General features: G+C 38.6%; 1 protein-coding gene across 6 annotated transcripts in view; it reads right to left on the bottom strand.

Moving 5' to 3' along the window:
- The window catches only part of LOC136863957 (glutamic acid-rich protein), a 466,965-nt gene that overhangs the window by 20,187 nt on the left and 420,620 nt on the right, over nucleotides 1–26,158 (bottom strand). For all 6 annotated transcript variants that reach the window (XM_067140416.2, XM_067140414.2, XM_067140413.2 and 3 more), the window contains one exon: nucleotides 18,317–18,541. In XM_067140416.2, the coding sequence (XP_066996517.1) occupies nucleotides 18,317–18,541 (225 nt within the window). The remainder of the gene's footprint in view (nucleotides 1–18,316; nucleotides 18,542–26,158) is intronic.

Below are 26,158 nucleotides of genomic sequence, written 5' to 3' on the forward strand. Positions count from 1 at the left end.
CAATTATAATTTCAATGCGTTTTCTTTGAGTGGAAGCCCTCTGGAAACTGTCACATTGAGAATAATCAATACTGACATCTAGCTTTGAACTTTGGACTTTAAAAAATGTAGATGCCTAGTCCTATTATAAGGCATGACTTAATGCACTTTGCCACAAAATGGATACAAATTTTGCTACAGTATGTCAAATGCTGTAAATTCCATTGAAAATTATTTGGAGTATTAAAGCCTGAAGTAGCTTCAAAATCGTCTGGCCCAGCGGTGTAAGGGGCAACACATTCGCCTGTCGCCCGGCGGCCCCGGATTCGATTCACGGCCGGGTCAGGGATTTTAATTGTAAATGATTAATATCCCTGGCCTGGGGACCGGGTGTTTGTGTCATCCTTAACGTTCCTTTCATCACATTCAACACTCCCGCAATTCCAATTACACGCAGGTTCATATCATATTGGTGCAAGTAGGAGCAAAAGATCTCTATAGGTCGACGCCCCGAACAAATAGCATTTTTTTAATTAAAAAAGTTTCAAAATCTGTCTAGCAAAAAAATAACGACATCAATTATGAAATTTCAAGTTATTACATCATTGTAGGAGCTCATAACATTTTTGATCTTTAGCTCTTAATATATCAATACCTAAGAATGAAAGCCTTGCAAACCACGTTTTTTCAGAAATAGAGATATCTGGATTCACCGGCAGGAACAAATATCCGAACACCAAGAAGACATTAGTTTTGAGGAATGCAATTTAGGCTAAGCAACTGTCTAAGTAACATGTTTCTTTGATTTAAGTTTCCAGGTCACAGGTTCACGTATCCACAAGAAGAAGTGCAATATGGTGGTACAATAGCTGCTGTAGTCCCCACAAATTTGAATGTAAGCATTTAAAGGTGCATGCATTGTGTCATACAGGTGCTGCATGTCATTTTTCAGGATGGAGTTCCACAGCTGTTGTACTTGTTCAGTCAAATCACCAATGGTAATGCTGGTATTGGATGACTCTGGATATGTCCTACCATAATGCTCATTGGATGAAAGATCCAGTGATCTCTCAAGCCAAGGCAACTGGTCAACACACTTCAGAGCAAGTTGGGTGACAGCAGTGGTATGAGGACAAGCGTTATCCTGTTGGAAAACACCCTGTTGAATACTGCGAATGAATGGCAGCACAACTGGTTTGGTCACCAATCCGACGTACAAATCCGGTGTCAAGGTTCTTGGTATAGTGACTAGAGAGCTCCTGCTGTCAAAGGAAATAATTTTCCAGACCATAACTCCTGGTGTAGGTCCAGTGTGTTGATGCCACAGACAGCTTGGTTCCAAGCGTTCACCTGGCCGCTTCCTTACCAACAGCCTCACTGGCACCAAGACAGGAACGGCCCTCATCTGAGAACACAACAGATGTCCACTTTGCCCTCCAATGAGCTCTAGCCTGACACCATTGAAGTTGCAATTGGCAGTGATTTGGAGTTAGGGGCATGAACACTACAGGATGTCTGGCTAGAAGCTGTCCCACAAGTAATCGATTTGTTACAGTTCGCCGTGTCACTCTGGTGCCAACTGAAGCTCTAATGGCAGCCGCATGTGCAGTAAAATCCACCACAGCCATGCTTCAAATATGGCAGTCTTCCCTCTCTGCAGTGGCCCATGTGCAGCCGGACCCCTGTCTTCTTGAGATAGTGCCTTCTCGTGACCACTGTTGCCAACATCGATGCACTGTGGATAAATCCTGGTATAGGTCCAGTATGTCGATGCTGCAGACAGCTTGGTTCCAAGCGCTCACCTAGCCTCTTCCTTACCAACGGCGATCACTGGCACCAAGACAGAAACGGCCCTATTACAAGGCCTCGTTCAAACTCGGTAAGCTGCTGATACTGCCTTCATCACCACCTTAAAGGCAGGTTTGACTCGCTCCTACATCACGTCAACACCGGATGATGACTAACATTCACAAAGTGTACAGCGCGTATTTAAAGCAAACTTGCTTTGCAAGGACATAGTGGTGCTACTAGCAGCAATCTTTGTTGACTACCACACAAATTTAAATGGATTTCTTCTTTCAGATGTGCAAACATGCTTCCCTTTTTTTTTTTTTTTTTTTTTTTTTTTTTTTTTTAATCTAGCACAACTCCTCCTTGGTGTTGGGTTTCTTTTTCCTGCCAGAACATGAAAGATCTTCAACGATGAAAAATAGAAGAACCGAATTATACTGCCTTCCAGGGACCAGTTAGAAAACCACATATATTGAGTAGGCAGAAATTAGTGAGAAATATTCTCTGACCATTCATAATGATAAAACATTTTAGATTTAGTTGTCTGAAATAATGATCATTTTAAAACAATTAATGAAAGATCAAGTTGACAAATTTACCTGTTGCAGTTATGTAAATTAATATTTTCACATGAAAATTAAATTGTTTCCACCTTTCATGCAATAGGAATTACACCAGGGTCCCTGAAGTCGTACTGAAATATAATGAAAACCTCATAACTCACAACCATGACAACGCAAAAATCTCCTACGTCCAGTATTAGGCCTATCAAGTAAACATTTTTTAGGTTGTCAATACAGGCATGTTTGTAACATGTTATGCAGCATAATCATCAATAAATCTAATAACAAGAGACTTTGAAATCTAAAGAAAAAACAGTTTTTTGGTACTCCTGTAAAATTAGTTAAACCGAACATACAAGGTTTTCATCCTTAGGAGTCGATATGTGTTTGTTAAAACTGTGAACATGCATTAAGTAAGATATTAGTGAAGCTACATGTAACTGCAATTAAATTGGTTATAAATTTGGGTGGTACTATCCCAGCATTTTCCTGACAACGAAATGGAAAACAAAAGGAGTAAAAATAGAGTAGAAACAAAAGGATTCATACCTCTGATCATTTACATATATTTGTATGCTTTCAGTTTAGTGGAGAAGCTTTTAATACACAAAGGAAAGGGGGAAAACTATTTTTATGATAATCATTAACAAAGAAATCATTATCAAATAATCTAAAATCTAATTCCAGTTTAAACTGAAAAGTAACTTGAGGACATCATTTGTGTATGACCTAGTAGTTATTAGAAGGGGTCAATCCTATACTGTCATGAGGAGAGACAGATGCTGAAGTACAGAAAAAACTGACTGAGTGGAACAAAATGTACAATAAATTTGAGATGAAGATAAGTAAAACAAAGATTATAGAAATGACCAACAGGAAAGGAACAGGAAGGAGCAAAATTAGAATCAGTTTCTCCGGAAGCACAATCTCCAAAGACAACACTGTCCAGCAGGAAATACTCAGCAGGATACAGAAAGCATCAGACTTTTACAATCCAGTCAGAAATCTACTCTGGGACTGCAAAATACTACAAAAAGCGAAAAGAACCCTGTACCACACCTACTTCGTACAGACTCTCACATATGGTTTAGAGATATGTACTCTACTAAACAATGACTACAGCAGAATTCATGCAGCTGAAATGAGATTAATTAGAATTATGAATCAAGCTACCCAAAAGGACAAAATCAGGAATTAAATAAACAGCAATGTAGCTGGCACTGATGTCCCTCCTACCAGTGCAATAGAGAAACTTAGACTTCAGTGGTATGGGTACATTATGAGAATGAAGAGCAAGAGACCTGCCAGACAATACTTTGACCTTACTGTTCAAGGAAAGAGACCAAGGGGAAGGTCAAGGAAATGCTGGATAGACACAGTGAAATCAGATGTGGAGGAGAGGGGTCTCAAATGGGAAGATGTCCTGGAACAGAAGATATATGCAAACAGGAAGAGGTGGCGAGCGCTTGTTGGAAAATGATGATGACTATGAATTCTTAGTCACATAAATCTGAAGTATCATGAAAGGATAAATCAGTAAAAGAAACAAAGACAATAACAAAGCTAGCACCAAAGAAAAATGGGAACAACTTGCTTCAGCTTATGTCAAAAGAAGTAAAAAGCTTTTGTTCCTACAGTGTGTTACCATTGCACATGGAAAAAAAAAAAACCCAATGATTATTTATATGGTGCTTCAACTTCACATAAAATAGCTATACTACATGCTCATTATTAATATGCATGGGAATAATTACTGGTTCAGTCTTGAGAGGCCAACTAAGTTTCTCACTTTGAAATATTACAATTAAAACAAAAAAAGCCTTCATAATTCGGTTAATTCTTTTCCCACTTCAATTTGAAAATGCATAAATATTCTAAGTTTGGAATTGCAATTTACTGGAACAGATCATAGACATTCAGGACAAAATATCAAGCAGTTTTACAGAAATTAATAGAAATTTCAACAATTTAACACAAATTAAGAATACAAATGTTATTGGTTTCAGAATTAGCAACAGTGTACCATACTACTTGAAAACTGGATCGATGTTAGTAATAATACCTGTAATAAAAGGACAATTTTATTTCAGAAAATAAAGGAAGAGGAATTGTGTCTGATCTAGAAATATAGTTTGTTTTTATTATGGCCAGTCCAGCATCTAAATCTGACACCTTGTGCTTTTTACTAATGAAATATAATTGGACAGATTCAAGAAATATGTATTCCATTAAAGCCAAAAGCAGAGTTTAAAGGGGTTTCGTAAGATTTTTATTATTCCTAATCTTTCCACAAAGCAATTCGTAGTTTGTCATTACAAGCAAATGATTAGCTCCTCAATATTTTGTTGTACCCTTAGCTTCCAATGCAAAAATAAAATGAAGCAACAATAATAAACACTGTTGAACAGATGGAACTAACTCACACACATCAGGTTTCATTATAAAAGAAGGGTCTTTGGAGGTTCTAAACACATTTTCATAGATTTTGAAAGTTTGTTGAAAGGTTTTGGCCACATGGTTGTGAAAACTTCCAACAGGTGTTAAGCTTAAAGAGGAATGATGAAAGCAAGCCAATTCGCCATGCAGTTAGGGTTGCATAGCTGTGAGCTTTCTTTTGGGAGATAGTGGGTTTGAATCCCACCGTCAGCAGCCCTGAAGATGGTTTTCGGTGTTTTCACACCTTAATTAAGGCTACGGCTGCTACCTTTCCAGTCTTAGCCCTTTCCAATTCCTATGTCGCCGAAGTACTTTGAGGTGTTAGTGCGACATTAACTAAGTAGGGGGGGGGAAAAAGTGGGAGGGGGAAATTAATGAAGGCTGCGGAGAATGCAAATATTTTTTCTTAAAACAAAAGTTGGATGGTAATTGGTGTGGTCTTAAAAGTTCCACAAGACAAATTAAAAATTTCATTTAATTTGATGATTCTGCCCCAAATACATTTAGGACATATTGTATTTACTTGCATATAACTGATTCATGTTGTGGGTTTCTGTAGTCACGTCCTAGTTCGTGAACCATGGGTAACGGCTGAGTGGCATAGTAAGTGGTCCTGAGAGTGGGGATACCAGTTGCTATGGAAAGGGAGTGGGCATCTCGGACATATTCTGAGTCATGGCCCTCCTTGTGCTCAGGCGGCTAGGACTATACAATCCACCGGTGGTCCATAACCCGTAAGAAGAGAGATCCTCACTTGGACTATGTGTAAGTAGGGTGGCATCCTGCTACATGAATTTACCAAGCTCAGAACATTTTAAGCAAGCATCGGACCTTTGGGAGTAACGGAGTCCCACTCCCATTTGACAGGTGAGGGACTCCTTGGAAACAACTTGGCGAACGAAATGAAATTCGATGGGGAGCTATCAATATTAATGGGGCTTATGGAAGAAAGAAAGTAGAACTGGCTGAGTCAGCAAAGAGGATGCATCTGGATATGCTAGGAGTAAGTGATATTCGGGTAAGGGGAGATAACGAGGAAGAGATAGGAGATTATAAAGTGTACTTGACGGGTGTTAGAAAGGGAAGGACAAAACATGGGGTAGGGCTGTTTATCAGGAATACCATTGCACGCAACATAGTTTCTGTTAGGCACGTAAATGAGTGAACGAGGTGGGTAGATTTGGCAGTTGGAGAAATTAGGACGAGAATTGTGTCCGTGTATTCACCATGTGAGGGTGCAGATGAGGATGAAGTTGACAAGTTTTATGAAGCATTGAGTGACATCGTGGTCAGGGTCAATAGCAAGGATAGAATAGTGCTAATGGGCGATTTCAATGCGAGAGTTGGAAATAGAACTGAAGGATACGAAAGGGTGATGGTAAATGTGGGGAAGATATGCAAGCTAATAGGAATGGGAAGCATTTGCTGGACTTCTGTGCTAGTATGGGTTTAGCAGTTACGAATACATTCTTCAAGCATAAGGCTATTTACTGCTACACATGGGAGACTAGAGGTACCAGATCCATAATAGACTATATCTTAACCGACTTCGAATTCACGAAATCTGTTAGGAATGTACGAGTTTTCCGGGGATTTTTCGATGATACAGACCACTATCTGATCTGTAGTGAATTAGGTATCTCTAGGCCTAGGGTAGAGAAAGTGAAATTCGTCTGCAAATGAATAAGGGTAGAAAATCTCCAGGATGAGGAAATTAGAAGTACATGGATATGATTAGTGAGAAGTTTCAAACAGTAGACTGTAAGCAGGTTCAGGATATAGGAAGAGAATGGGTGGCATACAGGGATGCTGTAGTAGAAACAGCAAGGGAATGCCTAGGAACAACAGTGTGTAAAGATGGGGAAAGGCGAACATCTTGGTGGAATGATGAAGTGAGAGCAGCTTGTAAACGTAAAAGGAAGGCTCATCAGAAATGGCTTCAAACAAGGGCCAAGGCAGACAGGGATTTGTACGTAGATGAAAGAAACATAGCGAAACAAATAATTGTTGAATCCAAAAAGAAGTCGGGGGAAGATTTTGGTAATAACCTGGAAAGGCTAGGTCAAGCAGCAAGGAAAACTTTCTGGACAGTAATAAAGAATCTTAGGAAGGGAGGGAAGAAGGAAATGAGCAGTGTTTTGAGTAATTCAGGTGAACTCATAATAGATCCCAGGGAATCACTGGAGAGGTGGAGGGAATATTTTGAACATCTTCTCAACGTAAAAGGAAATCTTCGTGGTGATGTTGCAAACAGCCAAGCTCATGGGAAGGAGGAAATTGATGTTGGTGAAATTATGCTTGAGGAAGTGGAAAGGATAGTAAATAAACTTCATTGTTATAAGGCAGCAGGAATAGATGAAATTAGACCTGAAATTGTGAAGTATAGTGGGAAGGCAGGGATGAAATGGCTTTATAAAATAGTAAGATTACCATGGAGTGTTGGTAAGGTACCTTCAGATTGGACAAAAGCAGTAATTGCACCTATCTATAATCAAGGGAATAGGAAGGATTGCAACAACTATCGAGCTATCTCACTGATTAGTATGAGCGAGTTGGCCATGCGGTTAGGAGCGTGCAGCTTTGAGCTCGCATCCGGCAGATGGTGGGTTCAAACCCCACTGTCGGCAGCCCTGAAAATGGTTTTCCGTGGTTTCCCATTTTCACAGCAGGCAAATGTTGGGGCTGTACCTTAATTAAGGCCACGGCCACTTCCTTCCCATTCCTAGGCCTTTCCTGACCCATCGTCGCCATAAGACCTATCTGTGTCGGTGCGACATAAAACTAGGAAAAAGAAAAAAGAAGTATACCAGGCAAAGTATTCACTGGCATCCTGGAAAGGAGGGTGTGGTCAATCGTTGAGAGGAAGTTGGATGAAAACCAGTGTGGTTTCAGACCACAGAGAGGCTCTCAGGATCAGATTTTCAGTATGCGCCAGGTAATTGAAAATGCTACGAGAGGAACAGGCAGTTGTGTTTATGTTTTGTAGATCTAGAGAAAGCATATAACAGGGTACCACGGGAAAAGATGTTCACCATACTGAGGGACTATGGAATTAAGGGTAGATTATTAAAATCAATCAAAGGCATTTATGTTGACAACTGGGCTTCAGTGAGATTTGACGGTAGAATGAGTTCTTGGTTCAGGGTACTTACAGGGGTTAGACAAGGTTGTAATCTTTCACCTTTGCTGTTTGTAGTTTACATGGATCATCTGCTGAAAGGTATAAATTAGCAGGGAGGGATTCAGTTAGGTGGAAATGTAGTATGCAGTCTGGCCTATGCTGACGACTTGGTCGTAATGGCAGATTGTGCCGAAAGCCTTGGAACTTGAAAATAGGTGCAATGAGTATGGTATGAAAATTAGCCTTCTGAAGACTAAATTGATGTCAGTAGGTAAGAAATTCAACAGAACTGAATGTCAGATCGGTGATTCAAAGCTAGAACAGGTAGATAATGTCAAGTATTTAGGTTGTGTTCTCCCAGGATGGTAATATTGTGAGATTGAATCAAGGTGTAGTAAAGCTAATGCAGTGAGCTTGCAGTTGCGATCAACAGTGTTCTGTAAGAAGGAAGTCAGCTCCCAGACGAAACTATCTTTACATCGGTCTGTTTTCAGACCAACTTTGCTTTATGAGAGCGAAAGCTGGGTGGACTCAGGATATCTTATTCATAAGTTAGAAGTAACCGACATGAAAGTAGCGAGAATGATTGCTGGTACAAACAGGTGGGAACAATTGCAGGAAGGTACTCTGAATGAGGAGATAAAGGCTCATTTAGGAATGAACTCGATGAATGAAGCTGTACGCATAAACCGGCTTTGGTGGTAGGGTCAAGTGAGGCGAATGGAGGAGGACAGGTTACCTAGGAGAATAATGGACTCTGTTATGGAGGGTAAGAGAAGTAGAGGTAGACCAAGACGACGATGGTTAGACTCAGTTTGTAACAATTTAAGGATAAGAGTTATAGAACTCAATGAGGCCACAACACTAGTTGCAAATAGAGGATTGTGGCGACATTCAGTAAATCCACAGAGGTTTGCAGACTGAACGCTGAAAGGCATAACAGTCTATAATGATAAAGTATGTATGTATGTATGTATGTATGTATGTATGTATGTATAACTGATTCTTGTATTTCTTTCACACCTGTAGTTTTATGTTACTAAATATTTTCATGTGTATTTCATTCATAGAATAAAAAAAGAATGCACAGCTGACAGACCAGGAGTTTGGATGCATCACCTTATCTAGGGTTACCAGACATCTGGAAAATCTCGGACATGCCCAACAATTTCTAAATATCCCCCCCCCCCCATTTTCTAAAATTCAAAACCTTCAGTGGTCTAAGAAATGTTTTTCCCACTTGCAAAAGAAATAATAAATTTTGATGGTAAAATATAATTTTCCAGGTGGTGGTAATAAAAATTTGTGACCAATTAATTGTGAAATTAAAAAAAAATGTTTTTGAACAAAACAGTTCAAGCCTTTAAATCATGTCGCCTAATGATATGTGGGTGAGATATTTTAGTGCTAGTAAATAACAAAACCTGAGCCATTAAAATGTGTAGAATCATTCTCTTTTTTTTTTCCTTGCTATTCCTACACATAATGCAAATGTAGAGCAGGTTTCTTCAATGATCTCTGTTCAATGGACAGATGAGAAAAATGTACCGTATAAAGAATATGCTATTATTTATCTGTCAAACCCTTAAACTGCTGAAAGTTTATTGCTATTTTAAACAGGCCAGATGTTTTGCAACAAGTCAGCATGTTTTTCAAATAAGAATGATGTTTTACAGTACAAGTAGGACTGATTTTGTTCTTGGTATATTTAATGTGAGAATAACATGCATTAAATAATACTTCCATATATTTTGCTTTCAGTGTATAATTTCCAAGATGTCCTACATTTTCCTAAAATGCCCTACATTTTAGAGAATTAAGTCCTACTTGTGGTAACCATAATCTTATCATCATGACTCGTTACTACATCACAGGCCTCGATGTAAATGACCTTATTTTACAATGCTACCATCCAGCTGCACAGCAAGTGGCTACAGAACAGGTTCTTTTCTCTGGTCCTTAAAATTAGTAAAACAAGAAGTACAGTATTATTTGCAAATGCATCACAAGCTTCATAAACTACAGGAGGGTATTCCAAGAAGAACAAAGGCCTTAAGAAAGGCATTATTATAATTTTTGTTCAAGTGGAACAACAACAAAAATAATAATTTATTTGATAATTGCTGCTAAAAACCTGTTAAATTAAAACTGGTTCCCCAGTAAATGATGCAGGTTAGTCTAACTGGCAATAGCTACCATAATCTTTTCCTTGTTCCACTTCATGTGTAAACAGGTATCATCAGTGCTCCCATCCATTTCTCTGGTATCACTATATTATTGATTACAGCATGCAAACAGGAAATGTAGACTGGTCACAAAGTTGCAAGCCATAACCTTCAACAATTCAGAAAACATTCCATCTATTCTGTTACTTTCCTTTTTGGTCCTAATGCCCAGTTTGTGGTTTTTAAATTTCCTCCCAGCCTATCTCTCATTCTTCTACTTGCTTGTATCCCTATCACTAAACAACCAGTGGCATCCTCTTTCTCCCTCAGATCCACTCAGGAAGAGAGGGATCATCCAAACCTCAAGTTTAGATGTCAGACATCTTTTATTTCAGGTCCATTATTAGAACATTACTGAAAGTTGCAGCGATGCAATGCAGACTGAATTCATCATTAATACTGGGAAGGATGAAAATACAAATGTGCCAGTCTGGAGTTTCAAAAACATTTTGCAGAAGAGATATAAAGGACTGTAATGAATGATTGAGCAAGAGTAAACAATATGAAGGGGTACCCAGAAATAACATCTTCAGCTGTTATTAAGCTTAGGTGAATCGCTAAGTTTCTGAATACATTCTCAAGTGAGAACGAAACATGTACTGTTTATAATGAATAATTTGCTAAAAAGCAAATAAAAAGTATCAAAAAGGTGGAAGATTTTCAATTATTGTAACTCTCTGTGATTAGAATTTGATACGGAAAATGAAGCCGATTACTTGCAATTCTGACTGACAACCAAAAGAAAGTAAAGTTGAAACATGTCATGTTTTGAAACGACAGATTGAAACTGATCCAGATTTTCTGTCAAAGGTCATTTACTGGTGATGAGTCATGGTGCTATGGTTACGACCCAGAAACAAAGCAACAATCAAGGCAATGGAGGAAGTCATTGTCACTCCATCCAAAAATTATTGTCAAGTCAAATTAAACATCAAAACAACAGCGATTTGCTTTTTTGATGCCAAGGACGTAGTTCATTCAGAGTTTGTTCCCCCAGGTCAGACCATCAATCAGACTTTTTACTGGGAAGTTTCAAGAAGACTGTGCAACAGTGTTTGCAAAAACAAAAAAACAAAAAAAAGACCCGATTTGTCGCAGTCAGGAGACTGGTTCTTCCACCACAACAATGCACCTGAACAAACAGCCATCTCTGTTAGGACAGTTTTTGACTAAAAATGGCATTGTTCCGCTGCCCCACGCACCTTACTCTCCTGACGTGGCTCCGTGCGACTTTTTCTTATTTCTACGTATGAAAAGGGGCATGAAAGGACACCAATTTGACAACACTGAAGAGGTCAAGGAAAAAATGAGGGAGGAGCTGTCAGCCATTTCTAAAGATGGCTACAAAAAGTTTCGAACAGTGGAAGCACCAGTGGGACAAATGTATTAGTTGTAATGGAGACTATTTTGAAGGGGAAAAGGCTGCTTTTTTTAAAAAATTTGAAAATATATAGCTTTTAAAAAATAATTCCATTTTATTTGGGTACCCCCTGATATGATACCATATCTGCTGCTGCTGCTACTGCTACTATTACTAAACAAATGAACTCATTCCACAGGAGGGAATAAAAAATCTCAGATGTATCCTGTTCCTGTTCTTGACCAGCTGAATACACACTACAATCTATGCAACAAACCTTCTCCTTGTAATAAATAAATTTAGTCGCATCAAAATTAAAGTTTTAAAAATGTAAAAAATAAAATAAGAAAACATTTCTTATTCATGCCGTCATGATAAATTAGGAGAGCTACATGTATCAGGGTAATTTACAGCAAGTAGCAATTCTCCAACACGAGAGCACAGCACCAGAGCATAGTGCGTATTGTCTTATGTAGAGCACTTCTAGTTTCACTCCAAATGTTGGTCGCCTAATTTTTTCCCTTCACTTCATGTCGTATAGAGATAGGACCATGAAAAGGAACACAGTATAGTGCTGAGGACTGTAAAGCTCTCATCTTGAAGAGATGCTTGTTTCACATCATAATTTTCAATAAAAGGATGTCAGAACTTGAAATAACAACAAAGTAAAGAACTACGCTTCTAACTGGTATGATTTTCACATTCATTAATAGAACCACATCAAGATACCTTACAACATTAAGGAAAGTCCCAAGTCTAATGGAAGGAAATATCATGCACATCATTCACATTACAATAGGAAACAGGTTTCGAAACACTGTAATCTACTGGCATATTTGAGTGGTATTAGTAAAGATAGACAAATAGTTGCATCTGCAAATGCCAACACAGCTCCTCAACAACAGCACAAAATGTTTTTAATTCACACTACAAGAAAATAAACTGCAGACGTTCACGACAAAAATGACAACACTGAGAATTTATAGAAAATCTGTTACACACATGTGCAAAATATCAAACATGTATTTTCATTTAAATGTTTCTAATAGGTTCATAAAAATGTATAGTGTATACAATAAAGGAAACTTGACACAAAATTTCACATTTGAAAATTAAATACCATGCTATCATTATATGTGTTACAGGTGGCTTTGAAATTCCTTGCTTGCACCATCACATCTTGGTATAATGTCACTGCTATACACTACTACTCACCTGGTTTAATGATGTGTTTCCTTTAAGGGGATTAGGACATCCTGATCAGTACGAGTGATGTTTCGTCTGATAAACTCCGTAGATGTGATGTATACACTATTGTGGGTACAAGGGGAGGCAATTAACTTACAGGAATTTTATTCTGAATTCGTTGTAGAAAAATGCACAACCAAAAATTGTATTCCTAGGCATAAAATGGATCCTTTGCAGTACACTACAAAAGTGTTGTGATGAACGATCAGTATGCGCCAGCAAAGTAGCTCTTACAACAAAGCTGTTTCAATCCCCTCGCTCAACTTAGTGATAGAGAATTTCAAATGAGATTTTGACTATCACAACCAGTAGTAGAAGAACTGGAACAAAGGCTATGTCCACAGCTAAGAACACAAACTAAAAGAAATCACTTGCTAAACCCAATGTTTATGATTCTTCTCACTTTGTGGTTATATGCAACTTGGAGCTTCCAAATGGTGATAGGAGATATATTTAATGTGAATAAAAGAGCTGCAAGTAGAACCATTCATAAAGTTACAAGAGAGAGCAGTTTTAAGACCACACTTTATCAAGATGTCAGCTGGGGAGAAGGGATTAGATGGGTAATGCAGGGCATTTTTGGGGTTATAGGTGCAAGAGAATGTAAACATGCCCCAATTACATCACCTGGAGGCAATAATGCTGAGATTTACAGAAGTTGCCAAGGTTGTCTCTAAATGTCCAAGCTATCTGCGACTCCAAACTTTGTTTCCAGAATGTCATCGCCAGATAACCGGGATCAGCTCACGATAGTAATATTTATGAATTCTGGAATTCATGCCCAGTTTGAAGCTAAAGAATTTCCTCAAACCATACTCTTGGGGGACAGCACATCATCACTGCTGCCTCTACATACTAACCCTAACAATGCACGAAGAAACCCCAGAAACATGAACATATAATAGGGCCCACAAGCAGATGAGGTCAGTAACTGAGGGTTCTTTTGGGGTCATCAAAGGACTATTTCTATGCTTAAGATTGAAACTGGGAGTAAAACCGTTCTGAGTTCCACCTATCATAGTAGCGTAATAGGGCCATTAACGCAAAAGATGACACTCCTGAAATTAACCGAGATATCTTCAGGGTGGGGTGAGTTGGCCATGCGGTTAGGGCCGCGCAGCTGTGAGCTTGCATTCGGGAGATAGTGGGTTTGAACCCCACTGTCAGCAGCCCTGAAGATGGTTTTCCGTGGTTTCCCATTTTCACACCAGGCATATGCTGGGGCTGTACCTTGAGTAAGGCCACCTCCTTCCCAATTCTAGGCCTTTCCTATCCTATCGTCGCATTAAGACCTATATATGTCAGTGCGACATAAAGCAAATTGTAAAAGAAAAAAATCTATCTTCAGGGAAGAAGGATTTACCAAGAAGTGCCCGTTTCTGATGTGAATCAGATGGATAGAAAACACGGCACTGAGAACTGCACTAATTAATAACATTTTCAGGTAAAATTTCATTACTGTAATTTTATTACTTATTCATCATCATCATCATCATCATCATCATCAGTTTCCAGCTGTTGGCCTCAATCTCCCACAATCTCCAACGCCGTGGAAGATGGGCAACATCAAAAAGTAGGCAATAGCCTGTGGGGGTGAAGTACAGTGGGGTCAGCGTGTGCCCCAAGATCACTAGGATAGCTGTCAAGAACCTACAGGAATCCTGAAAAATATGGCGGCTAATGGGGCTCTGGTGAAGCCACGAGAGGTCTAGCAAGTCGGTGAAGGACATAAACTCTCTTTCAAGGAAACAAGGAACAATAAGCGCGACAGACGTAACAGACGACGAACCTGGCGAGGAACAGGATTACGAATTGGTACAATGAATATACAAACAATGACTTGAAAAGTAGAAGAGTTTGTAGACATGATGGAAAGAAGAAAATTGGATGTATTAGAGCTGGCAGAGACTAAGTGGAAGAGGGGGGAGGTAAGAGAGAGAGCTGCTGAATAGTTTTTGTTTGTACTGGAGAGGAAATGATGAAGGAAGGAGAAATGGAGTAGAAGACATAGTGAGAAATGGACTGCTGCTGATGATGCTTGTGGTTTAAAGGGGCCTAACATCTAGGTCATCGGCCCCTAATGGTACGAAATGAGATGAAATGTTATGACAATTTAAAAATCCAGAATACTCCACTAACCAGATTCGAAAATGTGAGGGCGAAGAACGAATGGATGGATATGAAGTTAAAACAATCAGTGGATCCAACCTGCAATGCCCACATTCCCAGAAACTAGTGTTAAATAATAGTATTACTGACAAAGGGATTGCGTCTAAAGCACAATACTGAATCGATGATGCTTGTAGTTGAGGCGGGTCCAAAATCCAGGTCATCGGCCCCTCAAAAGGGTACTTATTGCTAGGAAAAGAGAACCATGCTATTGGTCATGTTGCGGTACTAATCAAAAGCAGCGTAGACTCGCGGTATTCCACACATTATGGTAGTACTCACAGGTAATGAAATTCGCACATGTAACACAGACCTATCGTGTTTCGCACACTATGGCGCTATTTACAGGCAACGCAAACCTATGGCATTCCTCACATAAGTGTACTAACCATAGGGACCCACACTATACCGGGGTGTTTCTGACATAGTGGGTACTAAGCATAGGCAAGGCAGAACCATGGTGTTGCTAATCCCATGGTGTTGCGCATATACGGGTAAGAATCACAGGTACTGTAGAAGCCGCCAACATACTCTATTGCTACTAATCTCAAACCTATTTGGTACCCAACATAGTGGTACTACGCGCAAGTAAAAGCAACCCATGGTATTCCCCGCGTGGTGGTACTAATCACAAGTAGTTTCATGGTTCTACTAAAATCATCCCTTAGTCGCCCCTTTTAGTCACCTCTTACGGCAGGCAGGGGATACCACGTGTGTATTCTTCACCTGCGTCCCCCACCCACGGGGGGGGGGGGTGAGAAATGGACTGAAAGTAAAAGGGATAAGTGACAGCTATATGAAAGTTGAATAACAGTTATAATAGGTAACGATTTTATGATTTTTGAGCTGCTTTCATTTTAATTTATAGTTCCAAATTCAGAATCTCAATTTTTATATCAAGTTCCTTTTCCAAGCACTCCAACACCCTGCTGTAAAATAATTCCCTAATATCATCCTCTTTGTCAGGCAATGATATCAATGGACGTGGATCAGAACTGTCAACATTCTTTCTTTCTCTTTTTTTTTGTTTTGTTTACATCGCACTGACACAGATAGGTCTTATGGTGACAATGGGATAGGAAAGGGCTAGGAATGGGAAGGAAGTGAGTGGCCGTGGCCTTAATCCTAAAATACTAACATATGTAAAATTAACGTGTATGCGTCATATAACTGCACACTGCTCCTTCCTGCGTTATCCCCCACAGACCACCTCCATGCAATGCTTCCACTGATCAATTCGGATGATGTCACCATAGCATTTAGATGCTTGAGTGAGGAACGAATGCTGGGAGAGTTCACTTACGGTAAGTCACTGCACTTTTATTTTTATTTTTAATGTGTTGTTGGTATCGACGCATTATCATTGGTACGTAAAACATAGGTAATATTAGTATGCAACAGGTACTTGGATGTAGTCGTATGAGAGTAGGTTGCTCATTCCGGATGGTTGCTTTATAGTTATTATGCATGTGGCTTTTCAGGACACAATGGATAAACGAAGAGTGAACAAGTAGATCATCTGCTGTATTTTTGACGAGCTAGATGAAGATGAAAGCTGGGAAGACAACTGTTTAGAAACTGAATCTGAGCACGAAGACTCTCCGATGCCGATCCGAACTATTCGCCCAGTGACGATGGTTCCAAAGATAATCTCAACTGTGATTCAGATTTGCAAGCCTCTGTTGAAATTCAGCAAAATAAGCGGCCATCAAAAGGGAAATCTTGAAAAGGAATTAAGAAAAGAATAAGAAAAGTGACTACTTCAAACAGCTCAGCTTCAGTCTCTCAACCTCTAGAATAGCTTTTTGTTTGGTAAGCATGGGCATATACGGAAAACAACTGATTCAAACACAGGGAAAATAGTAAATATCCGACCAGGACCTACATCGAACGTACAAGCTGATCCACTTAGGTGTTTCGAATTATTCTTTGCTAACAACATAATGCAAAATGTACTTTGTAATTCTTAAATATAATATTACTTCTGACAACTATGTGGAGTTTACTTATTGTTTTAGCATACACATGGACATTCACGTAAATTTTATGTATGTTAGTACTGGGCAACTACTGAATAATGTTAGTACTTTAGGGTTAATTAAGGTACAGCCCCAACATTTGCCTAAACGGGAAACCACAAAATATACTCTTCAGGGCTGCCGACACTGGGGTTTGAACCAACTATCTCCCAGATGCATGTTCACAGCACTGTCAACTTCAACCTCCACTGTTTTTTTTTTTTTAACTTTTCTCACTTTTATTGGTTATGCAAATTATTCCTGAATTGGTTTTTGAAGCTGGGGTCACATCTTCCACATCCCTTACATATATAATGAGTTGTGAATGGCAGTCTACATTGTCATCTAGGACACAAGTAACTGGAAGAAACTGTGGTTTAAGCGCCACAGTTAGTTTCTGCCCGCTTTCATTCATGGAAGGAGGTACATACTTACCCCCTCCTGTTTTGTCATGTGCATTTTCTCTCTTTACTCACTTTTTTTATATTTTCATAATACAATTAAACACACTTCCAATCTCTTGAAATTAAATTCCTGGCAGCAATTTCTTTCCAAGCATCCTCTATCCTTTTGGTAGTGATGCTACTGTCTTTCTGACTCTTAATTCCTGTTTTAAGTTTGTGTGTGTGTGTGTGTGTGAGAGAGAGAGAGAGAGAGAGAGAGAGAGAGAGAGAGAGAGAGAGAGAGAGAGAGAGAGAGAGAGAGAGAGAGAGAGAGAGAGAGAGAGAGAGAGAGAGAGAGAGAGAGAGATATATATATATATATATATCAATTATCTCTCGGTCTTTTCTCTTTCTGAAATTTGCTGTGCACTATCTTTTCTTTTCACCCCTCATTATTTGTTTTGTTAATGCAACAGTACATAATCTTGATATATGAAGATCGAACAATATTGAGGGCTGACAATAAATGCGATAATTACCCTTTACCCTTGCATTTTACTCCTACTTGGCACTGCTGTCAAACATCTTTCTGTGATCCCAGGTCAGCACTATACCAAGTTCACATGGTCTGCAGTTAGAGTTATAGAATGCTGATAGAGAATACAATGCTAATAGAAAACATAGTTCATTCCTGAACGTCAATCAAAAGTGAAGCACAGTTAGCAGTTTTTAAAAACTCATGTAACATAACTCCAAATCGGTACATTTTAGTCACAAGTTAACATCTTTCTTGTTAAGTTCACAGTGACAATATTATCCCAGGATCCCAGGCTGTGAAAATTCTGACTTGGTCTACAGCTTGGGACATCTTGATCACCAGACCTCAGTACTTAGTTCATTTTTTAAGTTCTGACCAATAACCTGTTTTATTAGCAACTTTCTCAAAGTAATACGTGCTCAAAAGGATTTTCAAAACCACCAATATTTTTAAAAAGTAAAAAGAGAAGACTGCAGTTTACTTACCACAAAACGATTGACTTTGGGTTGAGCACGTTCTTTATGTTGGTTTACTTCGTTCTTGAGGGATTCAAATTTAGCTCGCAATGATTTAGTGGAGTCTATACTAGGTTGATCTGTTTGATCGACATCCAGATTGCAGCCACTGCTTGCTTTATTAAGTTTGTTTTCTTTTTCTTCCCACCGCTCAAATTTCGCTCGAAGAGCTTTTGCCCGGGCAGCAGTTGTCGCCTAGAAAGGAATAGAAATTAATTATTGAAGAAATAAAAGTATCATACCGAACTAGGTGCACAATTCAATAACTGGGTATATTTTCACTTCCTAAATTTATAATGCAAGTTGCAGTTCCTGATCTATGAAAGTAAGCCTGTAACAAAAGAAATGAAGCGTGCGGCCGAACAATGGGACAAGCGCCACTGAGCAAATCCGTAGGCAAAGCAATTGTAAATGGCTGAAAACACTTCAAATCATGCTGCATCCACCTAGGACGGACTATGCATGTGTCCCGTTGTTTCACTCTACTTCACGTAATCGGGAAGACTAGGAATTACTACAGAAGAGGCCTCAATTTTGATTTTCCACAGAAAATTTCTACTTTGCTCAAGTTGGTTCTTGTCCACATGATTGGCTGCGCACTTCAAATAATGAAAGTTTTCTGCAGTAATTAATTAAAATAAAAGATCCCTTAAATATTACAAACAGTGATTAATGAAAAATTTGCAATTTGTATGTAGAGGTATCTGGTATACATTTCTGAACGAATAGAAACATTTGAAGGATTTGATTATTTAAAGAAAATGAGAAACAACAAACCATTAAGATAATTACACAGGACAGGTGAAAGTTTATACTAGAAAAAAGTGCCAAACCCAAATCAACAGTCACCACTGATCTGCATTTAGGGCTGTCATCCAGTTGACAGATTCTCTATCAATTGTTTACTTAGTGTTTTTCTTGAATGATTTCAAAGAGTTGGAAATGTATCAAATTTGGTAAATTATACCAATCCTTGTCCGACTCCATGGCTAAATGGTTAGCGTTCTGGCCTTTGGTCCAGGGGAACCCGGGTGTGATTCCCGGCCGAGCAGGGGATTTTAACCTTCATTGGTTAATTCCGATGGCTCAGGGGTTCAGTTTGTGTGCCGTCTTCATCGAAACAATTCATCATAGGTAGGATCCCATCCTCACAGACGCACAGGTTGCCTATATGGCATCAACTCAAAAGACCTGCACCAGGTCTCTTCGGAGGCCACACCCCATTATTATTATTATTATTATTATTATTATTATTATTATTATTATTATTCCAAATCCTTAACTCCTGTTCTTAAAACCAAATATTTGCCCCAATATGTCCTCTTGAATTCCAAGTTATCTTCATATTATTAGGGTTACCATATTGTGCGACGTGAGAAAAGAGGACACTAAAAATATGCATGAAAATGCATGTCTAAATTATTATAGCCTTAAACATAACCTTATATAAACAGCAATCAAGGACAAATGAATGAAATTTGTTGCAAATGTATCTCAAAAAACAGTATGAAATTGCTAGGCTGAGTAGCTCAGGCAGTTAGTGCTAGCCTTGTGAGCTAAAGTAGGCAAGTTCAATCTCGGCTCAGTCTGGTGGCATTTGAAGGTGCTCAAATATGTCACCCTTATGTCAGTAGATTTACCAGCACACTACTACTACTACTACTACTATCATTATTATTATTTTGCAGGACAAAATTCCGGTATATCGGCATTTCCATAAGCCGTAAAAGTACTTAACGGAAGAGAAAACTAATTACATTATTACTATCACAGTTTAAGATAGTGTAGAGCAAGTTACTGCCTTGTTTTTGCCCAATGATATTAAACTTTTTTTACAACTTGTTTTACATCATTGCCTGGTGTGAAAATGGGAAACCATGGAAAATCCTCTTCAGAGCTGCCAACAGTGGGGCTCGAACCCATTATCTCCCAAATCATATTTAACAGATGATCCTACTTTATTTGACAATTTTGGCATTCCTTTTATAGATTGATAAAACTCCCAACAAGACATATTTGAAACTGTAGTGAAGAATTAAAATATTCTAAGTAGAATCACGAGTTAGCTTCTTCCTTCCTTACTTTCTTCCTCTTTCTTTCTTTCTTTCTTTCTTTCTTTCTTTCTTTCTTTCTTTCTTTAAAAATTACCCTCTTAATAATAGCATGAGCTGAAACAGCAAAAGAGAACTGGATAAGTTTCAATAATACAGGGCGATTAACAGTATAGTTGCCTGTGCAATGTGCAAGAGGTGAGATAATTTCTGACTGTTTTATCCAATATAAGACAGATCAATCACCATCCATAATTCAAGAGTGATGATTCTTCTGATGATAGAGATTGTAAATCAAAATCAATCTACCGTGATATCAAGTGAGTGGATTGCTATATTGGCTTTTATTTTTAACATTTAAAATTTTAAGGATTTAACTTCAAAAACCCAGACTTTTTAATGAGACAAGAAAACCTGGCTGGGCACCCTTTGTTACTAACAAAAAAGGAGCACATGCCTGGGATAAGAGGACATATGGTAACCCTGCATGTTTAGATCATTCCTATTATTAAATACTCCATTCAAACCTGTTAGTTTACTAATGTCATTCCATGCCATCTTTTCAGACAGCTTGGAACAAACCGCTTAGTTGAGCACTTCATCCCCTTACTCCAAAGTCTTCCCAGACCAAAGGTTGGCAATATTTATGCCAAGTTATAGGTTAGGTATTTATTTTGTATTGTCAGTATCATGTACTTCATTGTAGGAATAGTGTATGTATTTACTGATGTATAAAAAAAAAAAAAATCATTATTTAGACATTGTAAGAATTCTGTATTAAATTGGTGGCATTCTGTAGCCGAAAGTGAGAAATCTTGGTTAAGCAAGAAAATTAAATATAGAGAAAGTTGTGCAAGATATTGGTTTGCCCAAAATGAAGTGTGTCTCCCAACAGTTTTCAAGGCGTCATAACGCCAAAGTTGAGCATCACAATTTTGAAAACGGCGTGCCACATGTGACATGTGGCAGATATGGAAGACTGATTAGCTAGGACAGAGAAAATCATGTGACTTGAAGAAGTTCATTTTATGGCTGGTTTATCCGAAGAGGGGTCTTGTTGGTGTTGAGTAGTGGAAATGTTGTGATCGGCTGGTTGTCCTGCTTGAAGTTTGTGACATTTAGTCCTAATGTATGCTGCTTGTGTATGTCTCCTGGAGATTTGTCTCGTCAATGGACGTCCAGTTGGGACACGCTTCAGGGTTAGAGATCATCATATGTTATATACACTATGAAGTACTAAGCTAATGCACTTGGCAGAATATAATGCGAGTATGGTTTCAACAAACCATGAACTTGTCACCAAAGTTATCAGCAAGTTTGGCGAGGTATGGTAGCATTTAACATCAACTTTAAACTTCAATCAACTAACAACTACAGATCAATTCGAGATGGTTTAGCGAATTATATGCCTTAGGTTTGTTTGCATATTGTGAAAGCATGCAGTACAGGACAATTCCAGGTTTGTGGGGGAGTAAGGGCGCTTACACACCGGCGTTTTCCTGTCGTCGTGGTAGACTACAGAAATACACTTCATCGCCGGCCCGACCACTTCTGTAGTTCAGTATGACCCCACGTTGTGGCTAGCCCAGCGTCAAAATGTGGTCTGGCCAGCTTCACCATGTATGGAGTAATTTTGTTCGGCAATGGGAACTTCGGTCATTCACAATATGAATTCTGAATTGTGAATAAGAAGATATTAACAGTGTATGTCTGATGATGTAATTTGTGTTATGTGTTATTGAGGTGGTATGCCATGCATTGTATTAATGTGGTCAAATTTTTAGTGTTTATTTCTTGGATTGTCGTTTTCTACTTCTGCTCATGCAATGACATAGAAAAATGTAATTTAAGAGCTTTTCAGTCTGTTGAACAAAATAACAGACATAGGAAAAGGAGAAAAATGCAGAGAATGTGATAACATCCAATTGTTTTAGTTTGGCTACAGTTTGGGCAGTTTCATTCATTATATCACGAACTCTGCAATCATTCAAATAAGTTTTTCTAGTTTTTAAGAATCCTAAATATTCTTCCAATCAGCTGCTACTGGAGATTAGACCAATTATTTCAAGGACAGATATTTCGATGAGGAAGACCATATCGACTGCTAGCTGCCAGTGGGAACTTCTTGTCACGATGTGGCTGACATGTTGCTTGTGTGAAAAAGAAAAGTGTTGCAATTGGGCTGTGGTCTGTGAACAGGATCAGCTTCAGCTGGCGACAGTGGTTCACGTGAGGTTGAGAAAGTGTTCGCCTGAAAAGTGGAAGTTATCTTCCCATTGCATTCTATGGCAACGGCAAAGCGGCGACAGGCGACCACAGATGAATCCCTTTTTGGGGTCGACAACACTCGTGCGTAAGGGCCCTAATTCTCTGGGACAGAGTCTGTGAGATAGTTATGCGGAGTTCAACGAGGCTTGCTAGCAGTGAACTGTTCTGAAATGATCATAAGTAAATCACGTTAAGTGGAAAAACTAACGTGAGTGAACTAATGATTAACTGTAAACAGTATGTAAATAAATTTAGTGGACAGTACAACACACTACCTCTCTGTGCAGTAAATTTTGTTTTTAAGATCCTATTTGCTTTAGGACCCCCCAATAACCCACCCCAACTGGTGTCGGAAGCGAGATTTTATTGGCAGTGTGTTTAAGAAAAGAACATTTCTAGGACAATTAAAAAGACGGAGTCTAGCTTCCAGGCCCTTCTGGACAAAGCTGGTCACAATGAACTTAAAACCAGTTAGGACAAACCTAAGTCACAATTTAAATCTTGTCAGGATGAACTGAAGATAGAACTTAAGACAGAGTTTAAAGCTAGTCAAGATGAACTGAAAGCCGAGGTGAAGACAGTTAAAGGTGTACAGTTCAAATTACAAGAGGAAGTAAATGCTCTTGAAGCGTGATGTTATGCAGGATGTAAGTGAAATGGATAAACAGATCATTGCAATACCTCAGATTGTTGAATCCAGTGTTCAAGGCTTAAGAATAAGGAAAGTGTTTTTGACTATAATAAAAATGAACTGTTGGCATTTTAGTGTAAACATTTTTAAAATGTGAACATTGTTTTTATGTAAATTTATTTGTAGAATTCTTTTCTTAGGGATTTTGGACATCTTTAATGATCGCTGAGGAAAAGATCAGACCTTGTTCTCTAAACAAGTATGAAACCAACATGTATTAAACAACTTGTATATATTTGGGACCTATTACAGAGGTTCACTGAGAAGTGTTACGAGTTAATATTGATCAAACAGAATTGAATATGGTCAAGTTTATTAACACTGTTGATAAAGTCAAACAGATCAAGTCCGGTGCTTGAGAACTGTGGCAAGAGATGAGTGATCTACAGGGAAGGATGACAGCCTTAGAAACCAAACTTAGACCTACCAGCAGTGACAGTGATATCAGAGTTGCAAAAGTGAAACCCCTGCACTCCATGGGAGTACATCATGAATAACGTTCTGGACCCAGTTCGAAACTGTGGCCAACCTAAAGGGTGGACACCAGAGGGGAGGGCTGTTACAACTCACTGGGTTGCACTGATGAGTGACAAAGGTCTAACAAAACATCTGGCCTGTTTCCGAGTATGAAGAGATCGTGAGGGTGCTCGAGGGATTCGATGGTGATTACAAGCTGGCAGCCCCCTATTGAATCCAATCACAAAGTTCAAACAAAGAGTAATTTTAATACCACCTATTCAATACAATTTATTCCACTATTATGTGGTTAAATACACACAGAAATTACTAGAATTTTAAAGGTACATGTTTCGCCCACTATTTATTGGGCATCATCAGCCTCATTCAATCTTAAAACATACACTGGTCTAAGGAATCTTAACAATTTACATAAAACGTATTGATGAACATTTACAAGTGTTAATACTGTGGTTGCCTAATGATTACAACACAAAAATATTGAATAAAACAGAACACATACTAAAATCACTATGAAAAATTAAAACGTTCACCTAGAAGTAATTGTAACACATTGTTTTTTAAAAAATAATCCATGTCCGACACTGAAATGGATCTTTTTGATAAAAATCTTGAACAATAAATATCACGTTTGGAAAACAGAATATCAAAATCAAGACTTCACAGGATAAGAACAACACAGTAAAAAGACACTGTGTCGATAGTACACTAGAAGTAGGAACTTCAAACAGACTAACGCTGCAGATACATTAGGACATGTTACATCTTGAGAATGAATTGACAACATTGTTTACTATGGACATCCACGTTTGCATGAGGCATTTTCTGGTTACACGAAATTGTCGTCTGACCTACCTTCTTTTATTTGGATAATTTTAGCAGCATTTTTGGCAAATTCTTCGATGTTTTTTAGCGCTTCTTGACATTCTATGAATTTTATTCAACTTTCCAAGACGTCTTAATCTAAACTGCCTCCAATTCGACTACGTATTTTCATCCTAATTTTAAATAATGGACTCTAACCCAATCAAATACTGTATCTTTTAACTGTGTTCTTATCCTGTGAAGCCTTGGTTTTGATATTCTGTTCTCCTGTTCAAGCTTTTTATCAAAAAGTCCATTTCAGTGTCAGACATGGATTATTTTTTAAAAAACAATGTGTGACAATTACTTTTAGATGAACATTTTAATTTTTCAAAGTGATGTTAGTATATGTTCTGTTTTATTCAATATTTTTTTTCCTGTAATCATTATGCAACCACAGTATTAACACTTGTAAATGTTCATCAATACGTTTTATGTAAACTGTTAAGATTCCTTAGACCAGTGTATGTTTTAAGATTGAATGAAGCTGATGATGCCCAATAAATAGTGGGCGAAACATGTACCTTTAAAATTCTGGTAATTTCTATGTGTATTTAACCACACAATAGTGGAATAAATTGTATTGAATAGGTGGTATTAAAATTACTCCTTGTTTAAACTTTGTGATTAGCTATTTTTCAATACAGAATAATGATGAGAATAATAGTTTGTAATACTGAATCCAACTTGAAAATAAGACAGCATGCAGGTGAATCCTTGTAAGAATTTGCCACAGAGGTAGAGAGATTAGTCCACAAGGCATTAGGCAATCTATCACCACAGCACAAACACTGGTAGGTTGCTTACACTTTCATCAGCAGGCTTTGCAACGCTGAAATATGCCAACACCTGATGGTTGGTGGGGAGAATTGCCTTGCCAATGACTTGACCATCGCCCTGAGGACGCAATCAGCCAAGATGAAATCAACTTCCACAAATCCACTCGTCACCACCCCAGCGATGGACAGCCCCCACCCAAGGAATCTGGTAGGGACCAACAAGAAAAGGGCTCGTCAGCATCGTCCTTACCATTGCCTCGCTTCGTACTGAATTGAGTCACCGAGAGGAGCAATGACAGTCTGTGATTGCAGATGGATATCTCGTGCTGCATAATGATAGAGGTGAGAACAGAACTAATCACAAAGGGGCAGATAGAGAGGGAGCCAAACTGCCCTTATGTGCAACGGACAACTTCGAGAGACACTATCACTGTCCTGAATGAGGCACTACTGGACATGACATTAGGGCAGAGAAGTTTATGGATCCAGACCTTCGTCACAGACATCACCGATGAGGTCATATTGTGACATGATGTGCTCCGAACTTACAAAGTGAACACTGATGGGAAGTTATATGAACTAGGCTGGGTCGTCAAGAAGTTTTGCTCCGACGCACCAGAACACACCCCCGAGTAGCGAGGGTAATGCTAAGCAATGAAGAAGTGATACTGGTCCGTAGTGA

Source organism: Anabrus simplex, chromosome 2 (assembly GCF_040414725.1).
Source record: "Anabrus simplex isolate iqAnaSimp1 chromosome 2, ASM4041472v1, whole genome shotgun sequence".
NCBI lineage: Eukaryota > Metazoa > Arthropoda > Insecta > Orthoptera > Tettigoniidae > Anabrus > Anabrus simplex.